Source organism: Trachinotus anak, unplaced genomic scaffold (assembly GCF_046630095.1).
Source record: "Trachinotus anak isolate AG129_WGS33_773 ecotype Australia unplaced genomic scaffold, CSIRO_AGI_Tana_v1 ptg000015l, whole genome shotgun sequence".
NCBI classification, from domain to species: Eukaryota; Metazoa; Chordata; class Actinopteri; order Carangiformes; family Carangidae; genus Trachinotus; species Trachinotus anak.
The window spans coordinates 6,082,732-6,108,077 of NW_027273866.1; the positions used below are offsets into that span (position 1 = coordinate 6,082,732).

The 25,346-nt window shown below is 40.0% G+C and overlaps 2 protein-coding genes across 8 annotated transcripts in view; one reads left to right on the top strand and one right to left on the bottom strand.

The window, feature by feature from the left end:
* The window catches only part of LOC139633366 (brain-enriched guanylate kinase-associated protein), a 60,907-nt gene extending 55,039 nt beyond the window's left edge, over positions 1 to 5,868 (top strand). For all 7 annotated transcript variants that reach the window (XM_071498995.1, XM_071498999.1, XM_071498996.1 and 4 more), the window contains one exon: positions 1,971 to 5,868. In XM_071498995.1, coding sequence (XP_071355096.1) covers positions 1,971 to 3,512 — 1,542 coding nt within the window. In that variant the 3' untranslated portion in view covers positions 3,513 to 5,868. The remainder of the gene's footprint in view (positions 1 to 1,970) is intronic.
* Positions 3,874 to 25,299, bottom strand: wdr25 (WD repeat domain 25). Its single transcript, XM_071499002.1, has 7 exons — positions 24,633 to 25,299; positions 23,790 to 24,512; positions 19,245 to 19,392; positions 12,473 to 12,603; positions 10,570 to 10,740; positions 9,740 to 9,880; positions 3,874 to 7,858 (listed from the first exon to the last, which is right to left on the bottom strand). Exons 2-7 carry the CDS (start codon positions 24,510 to 24,512, stop codon positions 7,637 to 7,639), a joined length of 1,536 nt encoding a protein of 511 aa, XP_071355103.1. The 5' UTR covers positions 24,633 to 25,299; the 3' UTR covers positions 3,874 to 7,636.
* Between the last annotated feature and the right edge of the window lie 47 nt (positions 25,300 to 25,346).

The window sequence follows — 25,346 nt, forward strand, 5'->3', positions numbered from 1 at the left end:
AAGATTAAATCTGAAATCATTACTTGTGTACTTTAATAAGGGATGGCTGGATAGCTCTACCCTGCAGTACAAAAACAATGCTGCTCTTTTATTTTTGTTTACGAGAGCTCATCGTCTGTTGAGGATGTCACTGACTGGGACATGTAGCTTTAGCATCTCAGCCATCACGTGCATGTTTAAGACTGTTTTACAAACTTTTGGTTTTAAAAACAAGTAACCTGGAAACGTTAAAAAGTCAGCTGGAGAACGAGTTTTTCCAATTAACTAGTCAAGCTTTAGCATTATCTTACGCTACCTAGCTATGCCTGATAAAAACCAGTCGCAACATTTGTCTTTTGAAATGATAAAATCATCGGCTAGAAATTATAAACCCCTTTTGTTTACCTCTGTGTGAACTTGAAGACCAACTGTTTGATAAATTACTGTAAAATGTTGAGTAATAAATCTGCCTTGTTATCATTGTGACCTGAAATTATAAACGGGGACAGGCTCAGAGATGGTCGGGTGCACTTTCTCGCTAATGAATTGAAATTGTCTGTTAGAAGAAGACTGCGTTTTTTCCTCTTTCTGAGGTTACATAGTCGCACTGTAAATAAAAAAAAAAAAAAGTGAAACCTTTTCAAATGTGGAGTAAATTGAACCTTTTACAGTGAACTACTAGAATGCCTAAAGTACTAAATGCCAGTTTCATTATACACCATTAAACCACTTATTTCAATAAGACCTGTAGACGTGTATGCTGTCACATGGATTACCACTGCAGAACTGTGTGACTGTTAATTAAAATCTGCCTCATATAGCACCTAATGCTGAACTAGCTTACTTGGAGCACACATTGTATATTATCTTGTGCCCCCCCCCCCCAGCCTCACCTACTTTCCATCTCTAGTCCCTCTGGGGAGGCAGCAGCTGCTAAAAATAGCATCGACTTAAAAGATGCAGGTTATTTTATGCCGAGGCGAGCTTCTATTTCTTAACAAAGCCAAGTCAGTATTTTATCTTTTTTTTCCATTCCCAGCTGGAGACCCAGAGCACTGGTTTAATTTGAATCTAAGCTGTTCCCTGTGGAACTGATATATGTTTGATGGTACACAGAAGAAAGAGACACTGAGAAAAAGAGAGAGAGAGAGAGAGGGAATGAGGGCTTTTTGGTTGAGAAGGCAGTGGAGCAAGAAGAGAAAGATGAAAGGATAAAGAAAGAGAGGAGAGAAGAGAGAACTCAGTGTGGCAGGAACAGCAGCTACTGACCCCTGACCAGCTTTAATAGGCACAAAGAACCCGTCTGTAATTAACAGGAAGTGTTTTCTCAAACATGAGCCAATCAAACAGATTATGTTATGTCTGTGTGAGAGACACGGCAAGAGAGGAAGAAAAGATTGAGAAAGAGAGACTGAGAAAAGCTGGGAGAGAGCAGAGGAGAGATCATTTGGAAAGAGGAAATATTTATGTATATCTAAGAAATATTTAATTTAACTTAAGATGTGAACAACTTATTATACTATTAATATCCTCATTTGTTTTTATGGAATGACAGAAAAAAAATAGTTCAAAAAGGAAAGCATTATAGTGTTTGGGACAAAGTAAATAAATAAATGAACTGGCAATTTTCTGACAAGTTCATTAGGAGGACCGAGTTGTGCAACTCCCCTGGCATGTGTGAACTCGTCTGGACCGTGTGGGCTTTGTGAGAATTAATTCCTTACTAAACCAGAACCATAGACTGAAATCCTTGAACAAAAAATAACCTTCAGTGCGGACACAGAAAGCATAGAATTTATTTATACATCAAGTTGATTGAATAAATAATTAAGAAAAAACTGTTAAGGAATTTTTTAGAGCTTAATTGGCATAATCTGAAGACTGGCTCACTCTGCAGTCACAATTTCAACAAAACAGATCTGTGTATGTTTTTCCTTTAATTTCCCATCTTAATCAAGTTTCTTTTGTCTCGTTGTATATCTGTTTTCCAGCTGCCGCTGGATTTCCAGGAGCGCATCAGTTCCCACATGGAGAAACATAATCGGGGTAGTGGAGCCACCATGGCAATGTGCCACTCCAATTACTCTGACGCCGTGCCCACGTCCATAATTGCAAAGGTACTGGAGAAGCCGGAACCAGGAAGCAGTTGCCCTGTAACACGATCACCAAGCCCACAGCCGCAGGAAGGAGACTTTCTTACAGGAACAGGGAGCACTGATCACCTGAACCGCCGCATTTCGTATAAGACATCTGACTTGTACTGCAGCGATACAGCCCTCTACTGCCCTGAACGATGGCACGACACAGAGCGCAGGCAGAGCGTCGACCTTCATGGCACTGGACTGCTTCAACTCCACGCCCAGAACTCCACAGACAGCAACCCAGATGAAGAGGCCTACCACTCTGGAAGTTTCTCCCACCATGAACCTCCATCCTCCTTCCACCACCAGGACGACTTTGGCACTGGCAGCCTCCCTGCTTCCAGTTCTTACTCCAGCTTCAGCCTTGCATCAGATGAAAAAGGAGGAGTTAGCACTGGGTGTGGGCGCACTGCCAGTAGCACCTTATCCTCCTCCCACCAGGGGCTCTACATGGACTGGCGAGATGGTGGAAGTGGGGACTATGAGCGCAAAAGCATGTCTTCATATGATAAAGACGCCCCAAGCTTCCCTAAGTCCCACAGCATCCAGCACATGGTGACCTCCAGGAGCCCGCAAAAGGGCACCTCACCAGCATACACAAGGACGGCTTCATGCTTCAGTGAACCATACCACTCCAGCACCCCTCGCCTGGCCTCTTCTCACAGTATGGGATCCACAACTGGACTGGGCCTGGCTCGGGGCGGAGGTCATGACAGTCGAGGTGACGTCCAGGTCTCTGAGGATGACCTGAGCAGCCGTTGGAGACAGCTCAGTGTGGAAGACATCAACACCTTCTCATCTTCCTATCGTGACATCACAGGGCGGGTCTCTCCGTACAGTTCCTCTGAGTGCCACTTTGCCATGGGCCCCTCCAATAAGGTCAAGGGGTCTCTCTACAGCAGCTTCCAAGAAGGAGATGACGTCTTCCATAGCCGCATGCTGGACCAATGCTTTGCTTTGGGTTCCCATTCACCCAGCCGCAGTCCCAAACCTATAGAGCATCGTAAGCAGGAGAAAACTTCTATGCTGTATAGAGCCAAGGATGACAGTCAGGACTCTGAGTGCAGTCTTTTCCTCTCAGGGAGCTCTAAAGACAAGGAGAGTAGTGGAGGAGTGATGGCAGGAAGCAGCACCAAGAAGGACTATGTAAATCTGAGTGCAGACAGCTCAGCTGAGTCCTTACATCAAAGCTCCCTCGAGGCCTCAAGCCTTCAACATTACCCTACCCCCCGACCAACCGTCCGGCCTCGCCCAAGCTCCAGCTCCGCTCTCAGCATCGGCCCTGCGCTCCCAAAGAAGACCTCTCCAAGATACCAAAAATTTGGCAGCACGGGACTGACGAGGAAGGACAGTTTGACCAAGGCACAGCTATATGGTACACTGCTGAACTGAACGAAGACAGAGAGCTTTTCATTTTATGCATGATGATGATGATGATAATGATGATTCCTAACTTACTGTACTGTATGTCTCCCTGCAGCAAACATACATGGTGTGATGGGGTATTAAGATGTTGCCGTTTTATGTATCTCTTAGCCAAGGCACGTTTCATGCAGTCTGCAACAACTTTTCTATTGTGTGTCATGATGCAGTGTAGCTACCTGAGAGCAGCTATTCAGTATGTTAAGAGATGATGACAATTAGAGCCACTGAGATAAAACCATACTCCCTAAGAAATTCAGCACAGACCCATGAACATACTGTGCTGTTTGCTTTTTTTTGGTGTTGAGAACTGTTAGTAAAACCAGCAAAAGACAATTAATCCCTGCTTTAATATATACAGTACAGATAATGGACAAAATGTGTGCAATGGAGTAACAATAATTACTAATGTAGGGGAGAGGTTATCTATTATGTACAGTGGACCCTGCTAACTACAAGCTCTTACAAAGATTTATCCATTCCTTATTTTCTCTTAAAGAAAATGCATGCTGTATAATGCACATAAATAAGATGGCAAAACATATTTCCAGCTAAACTGTTTCTCATAGGGACATTATCTGTAAGCACCACTTACTATAAGCAATATGTTTCATAAATATTTTTAAATTGGCTGCATAAAAGATAAAAAATTCCACGTTAGATCCAGTTAAGAACCCTTGATTTTGTTTGTTGGTATAATAGTTCTAAAAAAAAAAATCTATATACAAGTCTATGACACAATTACAGTTGGTTGCCAGAAATGTACAAATACCACAATGTACACATTCAGTAGAAATGATTACACATGAATTAAAGAGTAATATATTGAGGATTCAGATGAGCTTCAAGATTTTTAGGATTTACTCAGTTGGATTTTTTCTTATTTTTATATCAAAACAAGATCAAGTCTGAGACTGAACTGCACAGTAGTCACTGTTATACCAGGACACTTGTGAAACTGCCTTAATCCTGTTTAGTGGACTGGATGGTCTCCTTTACAGCATCTAACAACAGTGTATATAGTCTATATCTGCTGTATCGTTACTGTACGTAATCACTACTGCTACTGTCACTACTGTTACTACATACAGCGTTCGTTCTTCCTGTCAAAGAACACACACACGGCCAGTTTTTTTGGAGGATTATGTATGTTCTTAGTCTGGGGATATTTTTCAGCGGAGTTCTCCATTTAAATTAGTGTTAATTAAAGATGACAAGACTTAATCCCTGTTTAGAAATCAGAGACGTGCTGCCGAATTTCTACCATGGCTCCTCAACACTGTTGGCACCAGTTACACAAACCAAAAGAAAAGTGCTGGTTGTTCTAGGTTTCAGCAGAGATTAATTGGAAAACTCTCCAGGCAAGCTGGCAGATCTGCAATGTGTGCGCAAAAGGGAGGACAGGAAAGTTAACTGAACAGGTAGTAAGAAACAAAGCCGATTAAAGACAAAATGTATAGCAAGTGTGTTGTTTTTAAACCAGCATGCTCAATTAGGCTATTTTAAAGGAAACACTGTGAAAATAGGCAAAGCGTGTATAGACATGTACAGAGAAAGTGGCAAAGAAGATGCTGTCCTGTACTTCATGTTAGATAAAGAGTTGCAGAGAGGTTGCCCTGCTGCCCCGCAATCATGCTACCACTTGCTTATGTTACTAGTATAGATGGGATCAAAAGTACAAAGTTCCAGTGTCTGTGCACCAGTTTGGCATGATGGTTTTTAAAGGATTTCCTCCTGCCTGTGTAGCTCTATAGATCTGAAAGGGATAGCGACATGTATAAGCTAAATAACGGGAACTCAGCTTTGCCCTTGAGCAGTCATGCATAGATTTTTTTTTGAGGGCCATGCTTCTACCTCTCCCATTCCTGCAGATCTGGGAACTGGCTTAAGGCTGTTTTTTAAGATTTTAAAACTGCTTCTTTTTTTTTTTTTTTTTTTTTTGGCTTTGTCATGTTTATGAGGGTGAAACTGCACCACCACACGCCACAAGTCTCCAATCAAAAATGTAACCACTGTACAGGGGGATTGAGAGGATATATGGTATTTTTGTGGTGGATATAATGTATAAAAAGAGATATAGATACTGCATACACAGTTGTTACTACACTATGTATATTTTTTATCCAGTTTTCAATTGTTGTTATATTTATTTAATGTTTTGACCCTGAATGAAGAGGCTGAAGTGTTTCTGTCCCGTCCTACCTCCAGTCCTGTTCCACAAACAACAGGCCAGCTGTCTAAATGTCAACATGTATTGTCTGATGCATGGTTATATATTTTTGCTGTATGTTTATTTATTTAATAAAGATGGCTGTTGGGAAATACATCGTAGAATTCTGCAGATATTATTTTACTTTACTTATTTCCAGGACCTTGCACCTTGAACCTTGAAGATCCTAGAAATGTCCAGATTTTCCTTGACTGATTGGAGCCGCTCCTTGTGTTACTTTGTCTTTATCTCATCCTTAATTCCTTGGAAGTTGTTGCTTGTTGTCCTGTCAAGATACAAGTCATTCTAGCCAACATCCAATTCAACTTCTTCCTCGTTTGCAAAGGTCAGTGTGATTAGCAGTGATCAGTTGGGGAAGTGTTGCAGTTAGTGTAAAGTGTTTTGTCTCTTTGTTTTTTGAGTTGAGTTTGTCATGCCTGTCTTTTGTCATGGACCAAAAACTTCTATTCCTTTTAAGAACAAATTTCTAGAGTTATTGTTATTTCAAGGGAATCTGGTGACATTAAGATTTTTCCTAAACTTCCATACTCTTGATGTGTAGGTGAGTTGTCAGAAGTGATTTTCCCAAGATTCCTCACACACTTTTAAACTGCCAATATATCACTGTTTTTGCATTTAACTATCACAATAATAGTTAATAATAGATAATGAGATGACCTTTGGTTGAAGTTCATTCTTTAATCTTTGTCTCACTTTTGAGTTTCATTGTTGTTTCGTTCTCTCCTGTGTCTGATTGTAGGTTTTACAAGGATCTTCTACTTGCTAGATAACTAAAAAAAAAACCAACAACATAGCACCCACTACAAACAGCAGCAGTTTTTACCCGTGTGGAATTCGCTTAGTGGCCCTAAAGACAATTACGATGTCAATGTAACTATTATTAACTACAGGGTAAACAACCGCAGGGGCTGGAAAAAGGGAACAAAGTATTGAACCATTAGAATTTCCCTTACTGCCAAACAACAGCGTGTATTTTAACGACTGTTCTACAAGATACTGAATAAAGATCACACGCTTCTGTCTGCACGTAACTGCTCTGTTGTTGACTGGCAGGATTGTGGAAGAACCTGGCAGTGCTTTGACAGACTTCGACCTATTTTTTTCCCTTAAGTTTTAAGATCTCTGGTCATCTGTGTGATGCTCTAAGCTGTCAGTGTGAAAGGAAATGTCATATTAGAGCCAGAGAGAACAAAAGGCCACAGAGGAAAGTGATGTGAATGCAGAACATTCAATGAAAAACAATTCTGATTAGAAAATGCTCAGACATTTTTTTTTGTTCTGACAAAAACTTTAAGAACGTGATGATGATGATGATAATAATGATCATAATCTCCCTTGCTGTATTTGGAGTGGGGAGCAGAATATAAAAGCAGTGAGATCGTGTGTGTGTGTGCAGCTAGACTGCTTTCTCACCGCCCACCACTGTAGGTAAAACTCATAACAATAGTTCACTCTTTGAATTGTAAAGAAACCTCCTTTGTTCTCATGCAGTGTAACTTTACCTGATTTCAGGATATTAAAACAATACAAGATGGGCCAAATATGAATAACATGTTTACATTAAGATTTACACAATAATGACTGTTCTTGTGCCATCATCAGTTCAGATCAAGCTGTATGAATATGTGGGTGGTTTCCAAAAGAAATTTTAAAATTAAACAATAATACAAAAACATTGCAAAATACACAGTGTAAAAATATTCTTTTCCAAAGGCAGGAGACAGAATTTCACATCATCTTATACCAAGAAATTACAAGGGATATAGTCTTGAAGATGTATGTGCACATGAGTTTGCAGCTTAACAAAGCCTTGGCAAGTCACTCTTGGCAAACCTGCTACATCTTGGAACTTTTATCACAGTCCTCAGCGCCAGACCTTGATCTCACCAGCCCAGTCGCAGGTGGCCGCAGTGGCGGGCAGGACAGGATGCTGAGACACACACAAACAAGGCTGGCTGTGGGCGCGGAGAGTGTGCAGCATCCTAGCGTTGTGGTAGTCGTAGAAGTGAGCGGAGCCGGTGGCGCTCCCTGAGGCCAGGATAGTTCCATCCAGAGAAAACTCACATTGCACTGCATATCCCTCCACCTAGGACAAAAATATATATCTAATATATTATATTTATTATGATGCATTGACCTCCAACCAGGAGCCATTTCTGCAGGATAAGTGTATTGTGATCCAGTAGATTACAGACTAGGGCAGCTGAAATGTTAAAGAAGCAATGTGCATGTGATCACAGGGTTGCCAGTTTAATGCTTGGAACAGCAGAATAAAACTGTGTTGAGGAAGTAAAAGAGGTACACTTGACTATCCCATGTTATCAGCTCTGGGTGTCCTTGAACAAGGCACTTAGGACCCTGGCTACTTCAGTGGGTTGTAATAAGACTGTGCTGTTCAGAGGTCTGAATGTAGGTGGAACAGGATGTTCCTGGAAAAGAGCACTTGTGCTCAGTGAATATACTCTGCTTTATATACCCTGATATGTCAATACACACTCGCTCTCCAGTTTATTAGGTACACCAAGCTAAAACTAATGCAGTCTAATGCAACAGCCCTACTATAAATCATACTTTCATGAAGGTTATAATGTTCAGTTTGTGTTTCAGAGTGGTGCTGATTCCACTTCAAGTCATTTTGGAGACTGTACTTTATGGTGCTGTTTAACTATACTGCAATATGATAGGTGTTATTTTGTCCACCCTATATATATCAATGAGGCTAGGCTAATAAAAGAACGAAAACTCTGTATGATGCAATACAGTTCACTAAATGAGTATATATCAATAATGTAAAATTAGATATTCTAAGACAGAGGATTTTGTCCATATTGCAACCCACTAGCCTGGTTACAGGAGGTAAAAAAAAATGAGGCACTGAGACAAATTTGCAAACAAAATCAAAATCCCATATCCTCAGAATTCTGATGAGTATTTTGAGTATTTTTGACATCAAAATAAATGTTATTAAATATATTGCTGTGGTTAAAAATTCAATAGTATGTAACTTGCAGATGACTAAAACAATGCAGGAGCAGAATGGTGTTACTATCTCTCCACTGTAGCTCAGCAAGGAAACATCCCTGGGAAACACAAAGAGGCAGTATGATCATAAGAAGATTCATTTTTGAGGATAACCAATTGATTTGTCCAACTCAGACAGCTAAAGGCTCATTGTAACTTTGGCTGGACAGAAGGACAGACAGATCAAGGACAGAAGTTTGATATTGTTCCCCATCTATTCTACACAGGGTCAGGGCTCTACTGGGCTAGTGTAGAGAAGAAATGATTACAGGGACTAATAACTCTTTCACATCCAAATAAACATGTGAGACAGACACAAACCATATGATTTGATGACTGATATTTGCATCCAGACTGCAATAAAGTATTTATAATCAATGCGATAAATTGATTGGCTTCAGACACATGTATACTGTTTTAACTGTTTGCTTCAAAACAGTATATAATAAAGAAAAGATGAAAAAGAAAAATGAAATTTTTGTTGTGTTTTGTACCTCAGGGTCACCAACAATGGAAAAAAACAGGTTGTGGAGTCTGAGACATCAACTTATTTCCTGTCCACGTTTGTATTTTTCTTGAATCAAAAATCCAGACACCACAGGAGCAGCTCAGCATGTTGTCAGTGATGTTTATGACCTACAGTCATATTCTGCTGTTTTGCCCTCAGTGGAAATATTGTATTGTCCTTAGTGTGTTTGTTTTGGGGAAGGGGACTATAGAGGAAATGCTGGAGGCTATAGATCTACTTGTGGTATAGGTTATGATGAGTGTTTCATCTGTGTGTATACGTTTATTCTGGCTTTGCACAGTTTTGTGCTGAAGTTGTTTGTTTGTGTGTGTGTGTGTGTGTGTGTGTGTGTGTGTGTGTGTGTATCCAACTGCAGCGCTTTTTATATTGATCAGGCCCTCTGAAACCCCCCCCCCCGAGGCAACAGTCGTTACTGACCTTGTGTCCTTCGTATCGCCGCCTCTTGTTCATTCTATAGGGCTGCTGGGAGGAGAACACTGCCATGTAGTCCCCATTGGTCTGGGCGACAAAGGACTCCTCCAGCGGGTGGAGAGCCAGACTCGGGCACGTGTATCTCTCCTGGTGGCCAAATGAGCGGAAGGAAAAATCCAGAGGGGAAATTAATTCTTCAATTGACCTTTTCTTGCTGTTACTAACCATGGAGTCAACTGCATTTTAACTAGTCTATTAATTTGAAAAAGCTTTCGGTTCTGAGGTGCAGTGGGTGGACAAGGTAACAGAAACACTTAATAATGTAATGCAATCAGTCTAATATGGTGATTTCTGAGTCCCCACTTTGTGTTGTAAGGGATTGTGTTGTAAAGCATTAGATGAAATTCCTGGTATTTTGTCCTTCCTTTCATTAATATTCAGAGTAGTATGGAGAATTTGCAGGTCTCCTAAAACTTTGGTACTGTACAATAAATTCCCAATTCAACTTCAGAAACACTGATTCAGAGATCAGCAAAAAAAAAACACAATTTGAGAAACACACGTTTAAAATAGGTGGCACTCGTTCGAGCGCACACTTGGCACTGTGTAACAGTCACAATATGCCAGTTCCACATGCCTCGTTACCAACTTGTTTCCCATCAGGAGGTTCACACATTTTCATGGATTTTACATTAAATGGGAAGTGTGATTTGCCTGTTAGAATTTAAACCACTTTTAAGCCTTTTATTTGATGATTTGTGCCAAACAGCACTATGTTTATTAAGGGCCCACTTCTTTTTTTTTTTTTTTTTTTATTCACACACAGATTTCCTTACTTGGTAGATCTGGTTGGAGACTTTGGCTGTGGTCTGGTAGTCCCAGGCGATGAGGGTGCGATCTGCAGAGTCCCTGCTCACACAGTCAGAGCTTGTTATGAAGTCCACACCACCTCTCAGAAACAGGATGTCCAAGGTTTGCTGGATCCCTGCTTTGTACACTTTCACCATCTGGAAACACACGCACATATACATGCACACACACAGAAAGTAGCATCAAGCTATTTAAAATTCAGAGTGAAAAAAAAAATGGAGAAAAGCAGTTCAAACTATGATGTAGTGGGAAGTGTTACTGTGTGAAGAATCTCAAGTAGTTATACTGTGTATACCACGTTCAGTACATTTAGTGCCATTTAATTTAATCAGAATTAGTGTTGAAGCTGTAAAAGTACTGTGGTTTTACAGCGCAGTACTTCTTGATTGAATACATGTTGTTCATGGCACTCAGCTCAGAGGAGCAGTACCTAGTTACAGACCTCTGAAACACTGCTCCTGTCTTAGATATTTTTCAGCAATTAATTAATCAAATTTTTTTTTTTTAAATATATCAGGCTAAAAGAACTTTTTTTTTTATTTCAGTAAAACTTTTATTCATGCCAACAGTGCTAACAGGTTATCATAAGCACCTACAATAACTGAAAGTTATCGTAACCAACTGATTCCTGCCTGTTTCCTGCTCTCAAACCAGAGGCTTGTGCAGATTGGAGTGGATCAAAATATATCATGATGATGATCTTGAGAAGAAAGGTTTAAAATGAATAACAAAATTTAGACTCAACACCAAAACAAAAGCCACAGGAAAAACAATGTATTGTTGACCCACATGGACATGGATACTTGTGGCATCTTACAACTTGTTTCGGTTAAGAGAAGAGAAGAGATGATGGAAGATATGAAATGGTGAGATTCGATCAGTCATAACATAAACTGAGGAGAAGAGTTTACTCATGCCTTTCTTTGTTGGACCAGTCTTATCAGACCAGATTTTCACACAGTGTTTGATCGCATTAGGTTTAATTTCAGAGCCGCTGGGCGAGTGGCAAGCGGCTACACTCTACATCAGACAATTTAACTTTTGACCCCTAACTACAACTTTAACTGTTATTCTTCTACTTTGTGACTTTAACCACAACACTTGCACTTTACAAGAAGTTTTAACACAACATAGTAGAGCAATCCCATTCATCCAGTTCAACCTCATGAGTCCCTCTGGCGAGACTTCAGACCTCAGAGAGCTTTAATTTTGTGCCTGTGGGTGGGTGAGCTGGTCTCAGGCCTTTTTCATCTAGTGGGGTAATTTCACCCCAGCGAAAGAAACACACAGCCCAGGGCTAAGACTGACAGGCAGCCAGGATGCTACAGCATTAACAACCTATTTGCTGAGAACTGGTCTGTACTCACTCTGCTATTCACACTGACACCTACTAGCAGAAGCAATCCCAGCTGTATTAAGTCTAAAACCCTGCCAGGAAACGAATTAGTTTGCCAAGGGGAAAAATTACATGTGAGCATTCAGATTCTGAGGAAGTGAATAGGATTACCATATAAAAGAGCCCATTAAGCTTAATAGCAATATTAGGTTGCAGGTTCATGGGAACAATTTATGAGTCTTGAATGAAATTAAAATTAGCTTGGAATTATTAGTGAGAAAACCTGCAGTGTTACTCATATGCGTTTGCGGCAATATGATCTTTTTAGTGAAATATAGCACAGGTCACTGTGCAGGGCCAAATGTAGACTATCTTGTTTGTGCTGCTGTGTAAATCTGAGTGTGTAGGAGGGAGATGTGAATGAGGGGCATGTGTTCAACGCCTACATGGCTTAGATTTATTAAGGTCAAACAATAGTCCATGAACCACAGTCAATAAAAATGATAAACTGTAAGGAGGTTAATAAGTTTGACCTTGCGGCTGCGAGAGTCCCAGGCCTTCACCACTGAACTGTAACCTCCACACAAGAATACATCTGGGTTGCTGGGATGCAGGGCCACAGACATCACCTTGAACTGGTTGTCCAATTTAACTACCTGCTCCCCTGTAGACATGAAGAAATGAGAGAGAGAGAGAGAGAGAGAGAGAGAGAGAGAGAGAGAGAGAGAGAGAGAGAGAGAGAGAGAAAGAAAGAACAAGATCAATGCTTCTTTGAAACAATAAATCTTAGCAGCTTTTGTTAATAGTGAACCCTTGGATTATGCACTACTAACTGAAGTATGATGGAAAAAACAAGATATCTGTTTAATATGTTACATCTTGTGATAAAAGTTGTATTTGTATGACAAGAACAATTTATATATACAGTGGATTTCCCTTTACTTTTTCCTGATTAGTCTAATTTTTAAAATTTTTTAAAAATATTTTCAAATAACCTCCGACAGTACCCCTTCATGTCAGATATAATAATAAAACATTAAAAATTATAAAAATCAATCTTAAGTATTATCAGTAAAACTAAAGTTTCTTTGCTTTCATGATGTCTTCCCATCTTTGATAATCTTCTATAGATTCAAAAAGAATAAAAAGATTGAGACTTTTAAATAATGTTTTCAGACAAACTGTTGCTGTTTGTTCTGCATTTAAAGCTTGATTAACTTGATTAATTGTCTCTCTCAGCTGTCAAGACTAAACTAAACACAACATAAATTTCAACAACATTTCCCCGCCAGACTCAAATTCTGCTCAAACTCCTCTTTGGTTTATTAATTGAGCTCACTGTGAGGACCCAGGCCCATTAGATTCCTGTGCAGTAAACATTGTGTGTAATTAATTAAATTGTGCCATCGCATTTGCTGATAAACCGAGTGATTCAAGAACAAGCTCACTAATAAAAAGATACAGTAAATCTTGCTGTAAGCTGCTGCCAAAGATAGTGTTCCCAACTCAGAGAACCTTCTGAAATTCATGAGGGAATGACATTGAACTAAAAGAGATGAGAAGCTTTCTGTGATCATTTCAGGTCAGAGGCAGCAGCTATGCCTGTGTAAAGGCTTCAGGTTTTGATCACATGTCTGTCACAAAAAAAGATGCACATAATCTCACAAGAGAGCGTGGAGAGTTCCTTGTGATAAAATAAAGCTTTTATTTTTATCATTAGATGCCCGAGGTCAGTTCAACAACTGAACTGTGAGTCTGTAGCATAGCACTGACATAGCACTGTAATGATGGTGGGTGACAGGATTTACCAAAATGACTGCATGGATTTTGACGCTTTAGTGTGCCGGTTGGAGCAGGTTTGCCACAGCCTGCCTGTCGTATCATAGTTATCAGTCCCTGAGAAGGTACTTGATTTAAAAATCTCTCAAGACAAAAAGATAATCTAATCTGACAAAGCTGTAGCGATGTAGAAAACTGTTTTGGCTGGAGGCAGCTTTATCTAAATCAATTAAAAAATGTCACACTTAAAAGCAAAACAAAAACACTGAGGGGCTTAAATATAATTAAGTCTGACAGGGTGTGACCAAAAATTAGCTTCCTGGGAAAGCACGAAGAGGGCTACACGAGGAGCCAGACGATGAGCCAGCAGCTCCGTCAAAGGCTATGCAAAGCAGTATACCTCAGGGTTCGACAGCTCCTCATTAATTCATCGAACAAACAACAAAGACCACATCCAAAACAGTCTTAGGCAGTTAACCCACAAAAAAAAAAACACACTTCATTACACACTTGTTCTAGGATTTTCCTACCAAGTCATTTTAGAAGGGAAGAATGAGTCACAGCTAATAAAGAACAGCAAAAATGGACATTCTTTCGCTTAATGGTGGACTAGCTCGCTCCCACATTTGATTGCATTGATCCCAAGTTTTAACAGGCAATTTCGTGAAGCTCACACTTCCAGCTTAATTGGCTTACCCGTAGCGATATGGAGAAGATCTGTCGTCGAGATTTGAAACTCATGTTTGGCAAGACGATGAGAAATCAACATTCTTCTCATAATAAATAGGGCCTTGTCATGTTTTAATTAAGCAAGATTAATTAGCTTGCTTTTGAGAGGGGAGATAAGGGAAGACTGCAGTGATCTGTCCCTCCCTTGCTATAGTTTACTTTGTAGTCCTGAAAGAACTGTGATCATACTGTAGAGCTGACACACAGTGGCGGACTACAGAGAGGAGGATGTTAGGGGTGATTGGGACAGCAGGGATGAGCCCCTTAGTGCAGAGGGAAGCAGGATGAAGTGGATATTCTGCCTCATTACCACATCCGCCAAAGCAGGCTGCTGTCAGTGCACATAAGGAAAGGTTAGAGAGACATTACTTGGTTTGTCATATCCAAAAAATATTTGGGAAATAGTCTTAATAAGCCATGTTTGTAACTAATTTGTATCTTTAAAGATATTTCACATTTAGTATGTGCTGAGTCCTGGTAAAGGAGAAGGTGAGAATTTTTTTTTTTTTCATGTGCTTCCTTCAACACTGCACAGCGAGTGTCATAAACAAAGAGAGCTTCAAGACTTATTGTATAGTGACAGTGAGACACTTTATAGCTAATGATTATGACATCAACAATACTCAAAATTTACAACATTATAGGAACCACAGGCAAAAAGACAACTGGAATTTAACTGGACAAAAATATACAACCAGCAACTGGCCTGACTATCCATAGAAAACATGGTGAGGCAGTACCAAGCTTTCACATCAATTGCCACAACATGCATCCACAAACACAGACTTACTTCTTAAACAAAGTAAAAGTATGTTTGTGCATTGTAATTATCATGTGCTTAATTAGCCCTCTTCCATTTAAAAGTCAGTGCACAAAGTCTGCATATTTGGGGGTTTTTCAAAGTGTAAGCATCACTCATCATTTTTTTTCCCCATTAAGAGTTATGGGTGTCACAACTGCAAACTGTGCTAAATACTGTAGATATTTACAAAGGTATTAAAACATAATTCCTGGGGGGAGTAGGGAGACAGAACAATAAAAACTAAAAATTAGTGTTAAGCAGCTTCAAAACACTGCTTGCACTTCCTACTTCATGTTGCTGCTATAGTTATGTTACAAACCTACAAATGTTTTCATTGTTGAAAGTAATTTCACTAATGTATGATATAAATGCACCAAAGACCAGTCTGGGTTTTAAACATTTTCAAACAAGGGTCTGCTTCTTTTTCCTGTCACATAACAGGGTAAAACGTGTGGCAACTAAGCAGGTAACCACTGTAAAATACAGCTTTCAAACTAGGTCAAAATGCAGATAAGCCTGCCGGTGGCATTTGGAGTAAATGAGTCTGTGTGTGTGTATGTGTGTGTGTGTGTGTGTGTCTGTCTGTGCTACTGCTCCTGGCGTGCAATGCATAAGTCTCCAGCGTTTATCCAGCCATATTGTACTGGTTACCTCCCTGAAAGTATGAATGAGGTGTTTTGGTAAAATGAAAAATATCAAAGAAAATCCATTCAAGTTAAGTTATGTTAAATTCACTCAAGTTAAAATGACTTTTTTTGCTGGAGTTATTACTATTAAATGTGTAAAAACAATGATGCATAAAACAAACCCCTGTCCCAGTTCACAATATTGAGCTAAAAGCCTCTGGCCACTTCTCTTGCATTGGATTGCCAATTGGGTCAAATAGATACAGTACTGATATGTTTTAAACAAACAATTTTCTGTGAGATGACGCCAGCCCTAACATCACAGTATGACTCGGTATTTTGTCTTCGCACTACTGGTGTGTGTAGCTTGCAGCTCCTCTTTGAAAGTAATGCATTTGCAATAAAGTGAAATTCCATCTTACAACCAAACTATTGTTGTGGCGACATTCAGCAAATATGATTCTGCAAAGGCAACGTGAGGTGGAAATACAATACACAAGCCCACTCCAGTACTGGCACTATCTTTGTGTATTATTGGTTTTCGGAAAGCAAGGACAACCTCCTTTCTGCCAGCGCCTGAAGGGGATCTGGACAGAAGACTCAAGTCCTGCATACACATGCATGATCTGACACATCAACCTGTGGCAGCCTGTGGGCATACGGGAATATTTTCCTCCACCAATCAGCTTTTCCAAGGACAGCCGTGAAAGCATTGGACAACAGCTGCCACTTCATACTAATGCCCTCCAGATGAAATTCATTTATTCCACTCCCCAACTCCTACTCTCTCTGTTTTTCTCTCTCTGAATTTATTCTGCCTCTTTTGATTTCTTTCTCTTGCATTCTTGCTCTCCTCTACCTTTCTCTCGCTGCAATATGCCTCTTAACCTGCTCTCCCTCCCTATATCCTCCGCTCTCTCTACTATTGCTATTCAGCTGTGACAGCCTGCCTGTGGCCCACTGGGAGTGGATGTAAGATTCTACAAATTAAATTGGACACAGGAACAACTTCAAAGATGGCCAAGGAAAATGGGCCCACACACTATTCTGAATGCACAGGTTCTCCTATAACTCCATTTCTCTGTAAACATACCGATTGGTGCACTTATTTGGTTAGGTATACTGTGGTGAAATAAGGGGTCAGGTGTCCTACGAGACTCTTGCTCAATTGAGCAGAATAGGTCCAGCAGCCTTCCTTGTTAGAGTTGAGAGGCACAGCAGTATTGTGAAGTATGTAAAGATCAATTTAATCCTGATTACAGTCTGACAATGAGCCGACAAACACTCAGATCCCTCAGTATCCCTGTCATAATCATGCCAACACCTTGGTGTAGCCTCGTATATGTGTCAGAAATAAAAGAAATATACTAACCATGATGTGATGAGAACTACACTTATGTCGGTCTGTATTTAAATCATTATGAGGCAAATTATACATGCAGCTTGGCCTCCATGTTCTGTTCACTCATCGAGCATGATTGGTGCTGGTGCCTTAGTCTTAGCTCCACCACATTAAATTGCTCCACAGTTGAGCAGAAACTGAGCTGAAACTCCTAACTCCCATATTAATATGCAACTAAATTGAATTTTCTTCATCTCACACTACGAAAGGAATGCGTGCTTATTGCTCTGTCATGCCAGCACACATCTGCACATCCTCTTCCTCAGAAATAATATGGTTTATTCAATTTCAAACACAAATAAGTAATAACAGCAGTAGGAATATAAATAAGAATAGTAAAATATCACTAAAAAATAGAAAGACTGTTGCAGGATTGATGTGTGAGGGCTTTCTGGACATCTGACATTCCTTCAAAGCTGTTAGTTTGCCCCTACTAGGACCTCCAGCAGTGCTGAGCAAGGCAATTGCAGCTACCAAAGTATAAGACCAAAATAAACATTTGTTTGTTTATGGTTGTGGTAGGTGACGTTTCAGTATAAGGTCATGGTGGCTGCTCCTGTGGTGATGTATCCATTATTGATCCCCTTCCTGGAGCTGCCTGTGTGTTTAATGGGCTGGCCAAGCTATTATCCGGTAGGCTTTATTGGCAGTATTGACAGACATGCTGAGAGGGGAAGTGCATACGGCAGCAAGTCATCACAGCAATGTGTTGACCCTGGAGATGTAGATGCCACAGGGCTTCGAAACAATGTCTATTGTATGTTGGCTCATTCGGTTGAGCCTATCTGGTCTTTTTCTGTGTGTGTATGTCACTATTATATGTTGGTGAATGGACAGAATGGACAAAAACATGGACAAACATTTTGAATTTCAGGTGTCAAGAAAAGTAAATATTAATTCAGATGGAGGAAATGAGTTCATGTCATTTTACTTGCTGAAACAACTGAACACACAAAGGGCTTGCAAACAGCGAGCCTGTGAATTTGGCTCAAAGCTTACTGTTGATGGACAAAAATGTCTACACAAGAAAAGGTTTTCATAACTAAAGAATACTTTTTTAGGCATATACCATGTGTGTGTGTGTTTGTCAGTGTGTGATATGAGTGTGAGATACCAGAAGAGAGAGAGAGACATAAAGAGAGTGATATGTGCCATTTTAGGGGCTATAATTGCGATGTGTAAATAATGCAAATAATAATTATAGACGTAGGTATTTTATAATAACACAATAAAACAATAACAAACAGAGGAACGCTTTGTTGGTCACTTCATGTTTACCCTTAAAATCATACAATCACATACATTGGATGACACATGGAAGGCATATTACTATTGTACAAACTCTGTGGTAAACTGTTATATGCACAGGTTAAAAAGTGGCTGGGATACCACAGGCTTAAAGGGGAATACCAGTTGTTTCATTTCAATTTTGAGAAAAGAGGCCAGCATTTCTTGGCTGGGAGTCTTTGGAATGGGTTAGTTGGCCAGTTATGATGTATTCACTCTAAAAATGCAGATTTTGAAGGTGGCGGCCCCTGAAATGGGTCACGACTACCAGGAGAGAGAGCGAGAGAGAGCTTTGTAATTTGTACAATGGGCTTGTAACAGGTTTTGGTGCCCAAGGCAATTTAAAGTCAGTCCACACATAAATTACTATATCAACTTTAAAAGTAGGAAGTAAAGTTGCCAAGAAGTTTTGTTTTCCCACAACACAAGCAATAAGATGTTTTGACCATAACCTTCTTAATATTGGAGGAAAATAGAGAAGCACAACACAGGTGTCCTGGTTCAATGTATTGAGCCACAGGTGAGAAGCACTGGACTGTAGACACATGTAAAATTGTATATAATATTTAGTTCAGTTGAGGACAAATACAGTAACATACTTTTTTACAAAAAGTAAATCTAATGCTTTGTTATGTGACATTGTGTTCTTCAAACCTGCAGAGAGAAGTGTTGCTATTCACCTGTCTCCACGTCTGTGATCACAGCCGTGTTGTCAAATGAGCCAGTGAGAAGGTGTCGCCCGCAGGGGGTCCAACAGGCATCACGCACAGCTCCTGAATGGCAGGTGTAAACCCTGAGGCATCGCCCGCTCTCTGCTCCATCCCACACCTGCCAGACATGGTCACATCGCATCAAGCCAAAGTCACAAATACACCTCAACTGCAGCAACAAAGTCATTTTTTTTTACTGACTGAGTACAAGCTCAAATAGTTCTGGAAGAAAGCTTTCATTGTTCTGCCTCCACTGCATGGAAGACAGGGGGTGTGATATAGAACAACTTCTACTGAAAAGAACTGGTGTCGAGTAATGAGCAATTGTGAAATCCAGAATAGAAGAATGATTATGAAGATGTGATTTATATGTTCTTAGTCTTTGGAGGATGCGTTTTCTATAAGTTTAAGAATGAGGTATGTGATAGCAAAAAGTGCTGTAAGTGTGCTGAAAGGCTAAAAGGTTACACTGAACCCTGCATCCTTTATACAGCAAACAGACACCTAATGTAACAATATGCAGTATGACAGATAGAAGCAGTGGAAAAGAGGAGACATCAGACGGCACTGACACACTGTGCTTCCTTCACACAAACAAGAAGAAAGGACCGGCATTCTTTGGATGAGGTTTCAAGTTTCTTAAGAATCAAATACTGTGGATCAGACTTGGCGGACACTGCTCTCCCCACCAAAAAGACGAAAAGAAAAAAATGTTGCTATGCCTTTACAAATTATGCATGTAACGTGTCCCCCAGTGCTGAAAATCTTTCCTGTGCAAATGAGAATTAGTGAAAGCAGTCTGTCTCTTTGTCAAAGCTGAGAAAGATGTAATCTAAGCCTTGCTCACATGACTTCTATTGTAATGAAACAAAATGAGATTACTCTGTGTGCCGCCGGATAAATTGGCATAATACGTATACAAATCAGGCTTATTTGCAGGATTTAAAAGCAAAAGCGACCTTTGTGATTAATTATTTAAACTAATTACCTTTGAGCATGTCTATAAATCAGTGCCCTGTGGGATGTAATGGCTTTAATGGTTTTGTACTATTAGAGATTTCTCTGATTAGAGACAGAGCAGAAGAGAAAAGCACCCAGCCGCCTTCTGTTTGTTGTGGTCGCCATAACTGCTATCTAACACTTTGCCGGTTAAAAATGTGATATCATAGTGTGAATTAAGTACAAAAGGGGGCCTAAAAAAAGCTGACTGATTCATGAATGAGGTGTTAATCTGCCAGATTGTTCTATTGTTGATTTTGGCTTTGTTTTTAATCACTGGTGTGAAGTTTTTGTGTTTCAAAAAAGATCACTTGGCAAACCGGCTGGTCAATATTGTAACATGTTTTTCATCTGATTCTGGGCTGATAAAAATAAATGATTTTCTGTCAGGCATGTCACAAGACAAAAGATTCTCCCTGAAGCCCAGCCTAAAAACTAGTGGGTGGTCTGGTGCCCATTGAGATGAGGTATTACACTAATGATGAAGTATTCTTTACTTCCCCGGCATTGCCATGGCCACAGAGGAACTTTGAAGATCTGCGCTGCAGATCCCTCTCTGCCTCTTTCTGTGTTTCATTATTAAAGATGACTCCTTCATACAGCATATGAAACACACTGAGAAGTACTGTGTCACAGCTCTCACAGGAGACAGGCGGGGAAAGAAAGATGGACGGGGGAGAGAGACATATCAATCCAGCAGGCAGTAGTTTAACAAACAGAATGCCAGAGATGCCTCCAGGGTGAAAAACAAGTAACAAAGAGAGAAACAGAGACAGAGACTCACACTTTTGATTGCTAAAAAGCTAAATATTCGAGCGATGCATCTATTAAGAATATTTCCATTCATTGCGCAACAGGCTACACCAATTCTCTGTAAAATCTTAGGCTTAGGGAAACACTGCCATCTCAAGGCAACATGAAAATCTGTTAAACAGCCACTGATGACAGAATCTATAGTCACAAAAGCTTTAAACTAAGCACAGACTTTTACATAACAAGTCTGACAATGTAGCATGTTGTTTAAGCTCTCTCTCCAGGCTGCTCCCTATGAATGACAGCGTTAATGATTATGCACCATAACAACACCATTCAATCCACACACAATTGCAATAATCCAACACAATGTGAGACCTGTGCATGGGTGAAATTGAGCTCTTGTTTATTTGCATCCCCCTTAATTTTACCGGCCACTTAACAGACATGCTGAGCGGATTCTCGCAGATGACTCATTGGGGTAATCTGCGTCTTAAATGACTCTCAGTAATTAAAACTAAATTGGTATTCGTGTTATCAACTTAAAACTGCTGCCTTACACCTGCTGTAGCCATGGTGACGACAGCTGCAAACAGGCTGGAATAATAATAGTCAGACTCTGCTTCTGAGGAAGTGACAGACAGGATGGAGGAAGAGGAGTCGGAGGCCTGAAGGGTGTTGGTGAAGAAATACTACCACAAAGAGGAAAGTGTCAAGACTTTATATAGAGTGTGCCCCCTCTTTGTCTTCAGCCAAACAGCACAGAAATGCTGTTGTCAAAGTGCTCAAAGACATAATCAATATTGCTTTACAGTATTTCAATAAAATGCATGGCAAGCGATTATGAAGACAATAAACAATGCCATATTTTCACAACTGTCTGGGATATTTGTCGTTTTTCAAGCAAAAATGCAAAACAATCACTGGTTCCCACTCTTCCGTTGTGATGATTTTCTTCTTTTCTCTGTTTTATATAATTTTAAACAGAACATCTTTGGGTTTTGGACCATAAGAACAAAAACGCAATTTCAACATGTCATCTTGGGCTCTGTGAAATTGTGAAGGGCATATAGTTATTTTTTTTTTTACAATTTCTTGACATTTTGTACATTAAACAATTAATAGAGACTATAATCTGTAGATTAATTGGAATAATTAATTAATGAAAATATTAATTAGCTGCAGTCCTAGGCTGCCTTTTAATAAGCAAGTGATCAATGAATCTACAAATAATTAATAATGATAATAATTTTTAGTTACAGCCCTACTTCTTTCAAAGGTTCTACTTAGTATAATCCATGCTTAGATTTTATTAACTGGGTAACACTGTAAGAAACTAAAGGACTGTTGCTATGGTTACCTGCACTTTATTGTACTGTATTTTGCATGTTGATTTAGAAGAGTGGATAAACTGTTGCCCAGAACTGTGTTGAGGTGTCATGTTATAACAGCAACGATCATATTTGAAACAAATATTTTTGGCCATAAAATGCAGTTGTTATTGGGATTGGGCTGATATTCGGTATTATTGAATACTGCAGTATTTCCTGCCATATACATTTTTTTTCACAATATCATTAATAGTTTTGGCTTCCCTCCTGCCTAGTCATGGCTTACTGTACATTGTACGAATAAAACTTTGAACTACTGTTCAGTGTAATATGTAATATATATTATTTTAAAAACACCTGAAACTTAAAATACAATAATGTTATTGTGTATTATTTAAAAAAGCAACAGAAACATAAAATACAACATTATAATTATAGCGTCTTGCAATATCAAGTCAATTCTCTTTCCCAAGTCTGATTCCAACAAACCAAAATACATGCTGCTATGACAACTGAAACTTTTATGCCATAACTGAATACTGATCTCTGAGCTCAGTATGAACTTGTAGGGAAAAAATACCATTTGAAAACACTTATGTAGATAAGTAAAAGTGCATCAAAAGCTCCTCTATCTACTGGTTTCACAGAGAACACTGGGTTCAGCGGCTGGAGATAGAGAAGAAAAAAATTCCTTGCATACAAACAACAAAGTCTTTTCTTCCCCTTTTTTACAAGTCTCCACCTTCCGCTCCAAACAGCCCTTTCCAGGAGCCAGAAGAGGTGGCTGCCATATTGCTGCACTTGTGTGATTATGCAAATGATCTCATGCATATTTAAATATTAATTATTCTGAGTCCTCTTAGGATATTGGTGGGTTAGGTGATTTCGCACTCGGATAGAAATATTTAGTCACTGGAGGACACCTGCATTGCTTGACCTTTGCAGTAGGGAAATGAGGGATTGTTTCCTGGTGTGAAATACAGAAAAAGAGGGGGAGGGGGAAATCAGAAAGAGAGAGACGGGGAGGGAGAGGGAGAAAAAATAGGAAGTCCCATGGGTCCTGACATACATTCAACTGACAGTGACAGATATTATTCTAAAGAAGGGGGTTTACGGTGCATCTATAGATTGAGGCAGTGGGGCAGATATTATCTCCCTGCCTGTAACACCATGCCAATTACGCTGAATGTCAGGTAAAGTGATTATCTTCTTAGACCTCCTTGATGCGCTTGACACCTGCCTGTTACTATACTGATAAATGGACTTTTGTGCTACAGACCACCAGGTATACGTAAGAGACAACCTGAGAAAGGATGACAAATTTTATTGCATTGAACTAAAACTAATAGCTATAACTTGGATTTCATAAACCAGTTTGAATTAAATAAGAGAAGAGAATAATAAGAGAATACATTATTCTAGTTGTTATTACCTTGAAAGTCTTGTCCATGGAAGCGGACAGCAGCAGGTGACTCAGATGAGGCACAGGACACCACTGCACTGTGTTGACCGGGCCCTGGTGGCCTCCCAGGCTCATCAGAAGTTTCCTTGGTATCCCTGCTGTGACAGGCTTGTGAGCAAGATACGGCTTCACTATCGCCGACACATCTGAGAGAATTTGGCTTTCCCTGGTCTGATTCCCCATGGCTTGCTCTGCTGGATACTTTTGGTCCACTGCCTTGACTGAAGTGGCAAGTTTCTGTCTCTTGGGAATGTACGGCCTGACACCAGAGGGGACAGTGCTCTGTCGTTTTGCTGGGTTCGTCCTATCACCAAAGCTTTGTGACATGTGAGAAACACTGTGCAGTGGTAAGATCTTCCCCTGAGTTGCAGGTAAACTAGGAGGAAATGCAGCATCTTTAAAATTCTTATGTTGTGCTGTCCTGCTCCTGTCAAAACAGTTCGGTGGCTGTAAATGGGCTTGTAGTGAGTAAACTCTTCTGTCTGAGATACTCCCATGATACTCAAACACTGCCTGCTCAGGGTTAGGGGTAAAACTTTGAGGACTGGGTGTTTCCTTTGAGCTATTACACATCACAACTTCTTGGTTTTGTCCATAAGATCCAGCTTGGACAGAGGCTGATGCTCCCCCTTCTGTTTGATCCAGAGCTTCATCCTCTGACTCTGAATCCTCATAGGCCACTAATGAAGACATCTTCACATGACAGGAAAATAAAAGGGACATCAAGTGAAAGTTAAGTAAAATTCCATAAGATACCCAAGGGTGACATCTAGTGGTTGCTTGGATTTCTGCATCGAAAAATAACATACTCACTTGTCACTTTAAGGCAGATTTGTTGACATGAATTTAACTTGGGCTAGCAGTTTGACCACAAGTTTACAAATGGGGATTTATTGTCACTGGTGAAGTACCAGCCAAGCAGCATGGGGGAGAAGTATTAAGAAGGAAGCTCCACTATGGACTCGTCTTAATAAAACAAACGAAGCAGGACAGGATAGTAGGATAACTGAGAGCCCAGATAGCGGGAGAGCCCTGAATTTAGAGTTAGGCAAGGCTAAGTAACGCTACGCGAATAGTTGTGTGGTCTTGTGTGACCTAGTCAACACAAAAGCCAAAACAGAAAGAGAGCAAATAGCCAGCTAGGTCAATTTACTATGTTCAGACAGAGCAAATACACTCTCTCATAATGTCACCTGACGTATGAACGTACAGACTTTACGCTGTCACTACAAACGTTAACTTAAATCTCGAGGTTTAACGTCAAGTCTTAGCGTCACGTTAGTGTAGCAAAATTAGCTAACGTCAGTCATTTGCATTTCTGAGTCAAAGCATAATATATCCAACAAAGAAAGAAAAAAAACTATCCGGTGAATCTCCCGTTATCCCTTTATACCAGCAGTCCGGTAAAACCATCAACATATCCGATTTGTTAAAGTTAACAGCCACACACCTGGTACTAACATCCCGCAAAACCATTTGAGTTAACGCAACGTTTCAGAATAAAAGTGACGTTTCGCTTTGTCCATT

Bases quoted from the DNA above. Each gene is read 5' to 3' on its own strand.
- wdr25 (XM_071499002.1), bottom strand. From the start codon at position 24,512: ATGTCTTCATTAGTGGCCTATGAGGATTCAGAGTCAGAGGATGAAGCT. The intron at 10,741-12,472 runs GTCAAACTTATT...GTGTGTTTCCAG, and splicing joins GGGACTCTCGCAGCCGCAAG to ATGGTGAAAGTGTACAAAGC. The intron at 9,881-10,569 runs GTAAGGAAATCT...TTTGGCCACCAG, and splicing joins TCTCCAACCAGATCTACCAA to GAGAGATACACGTGCCCGAG.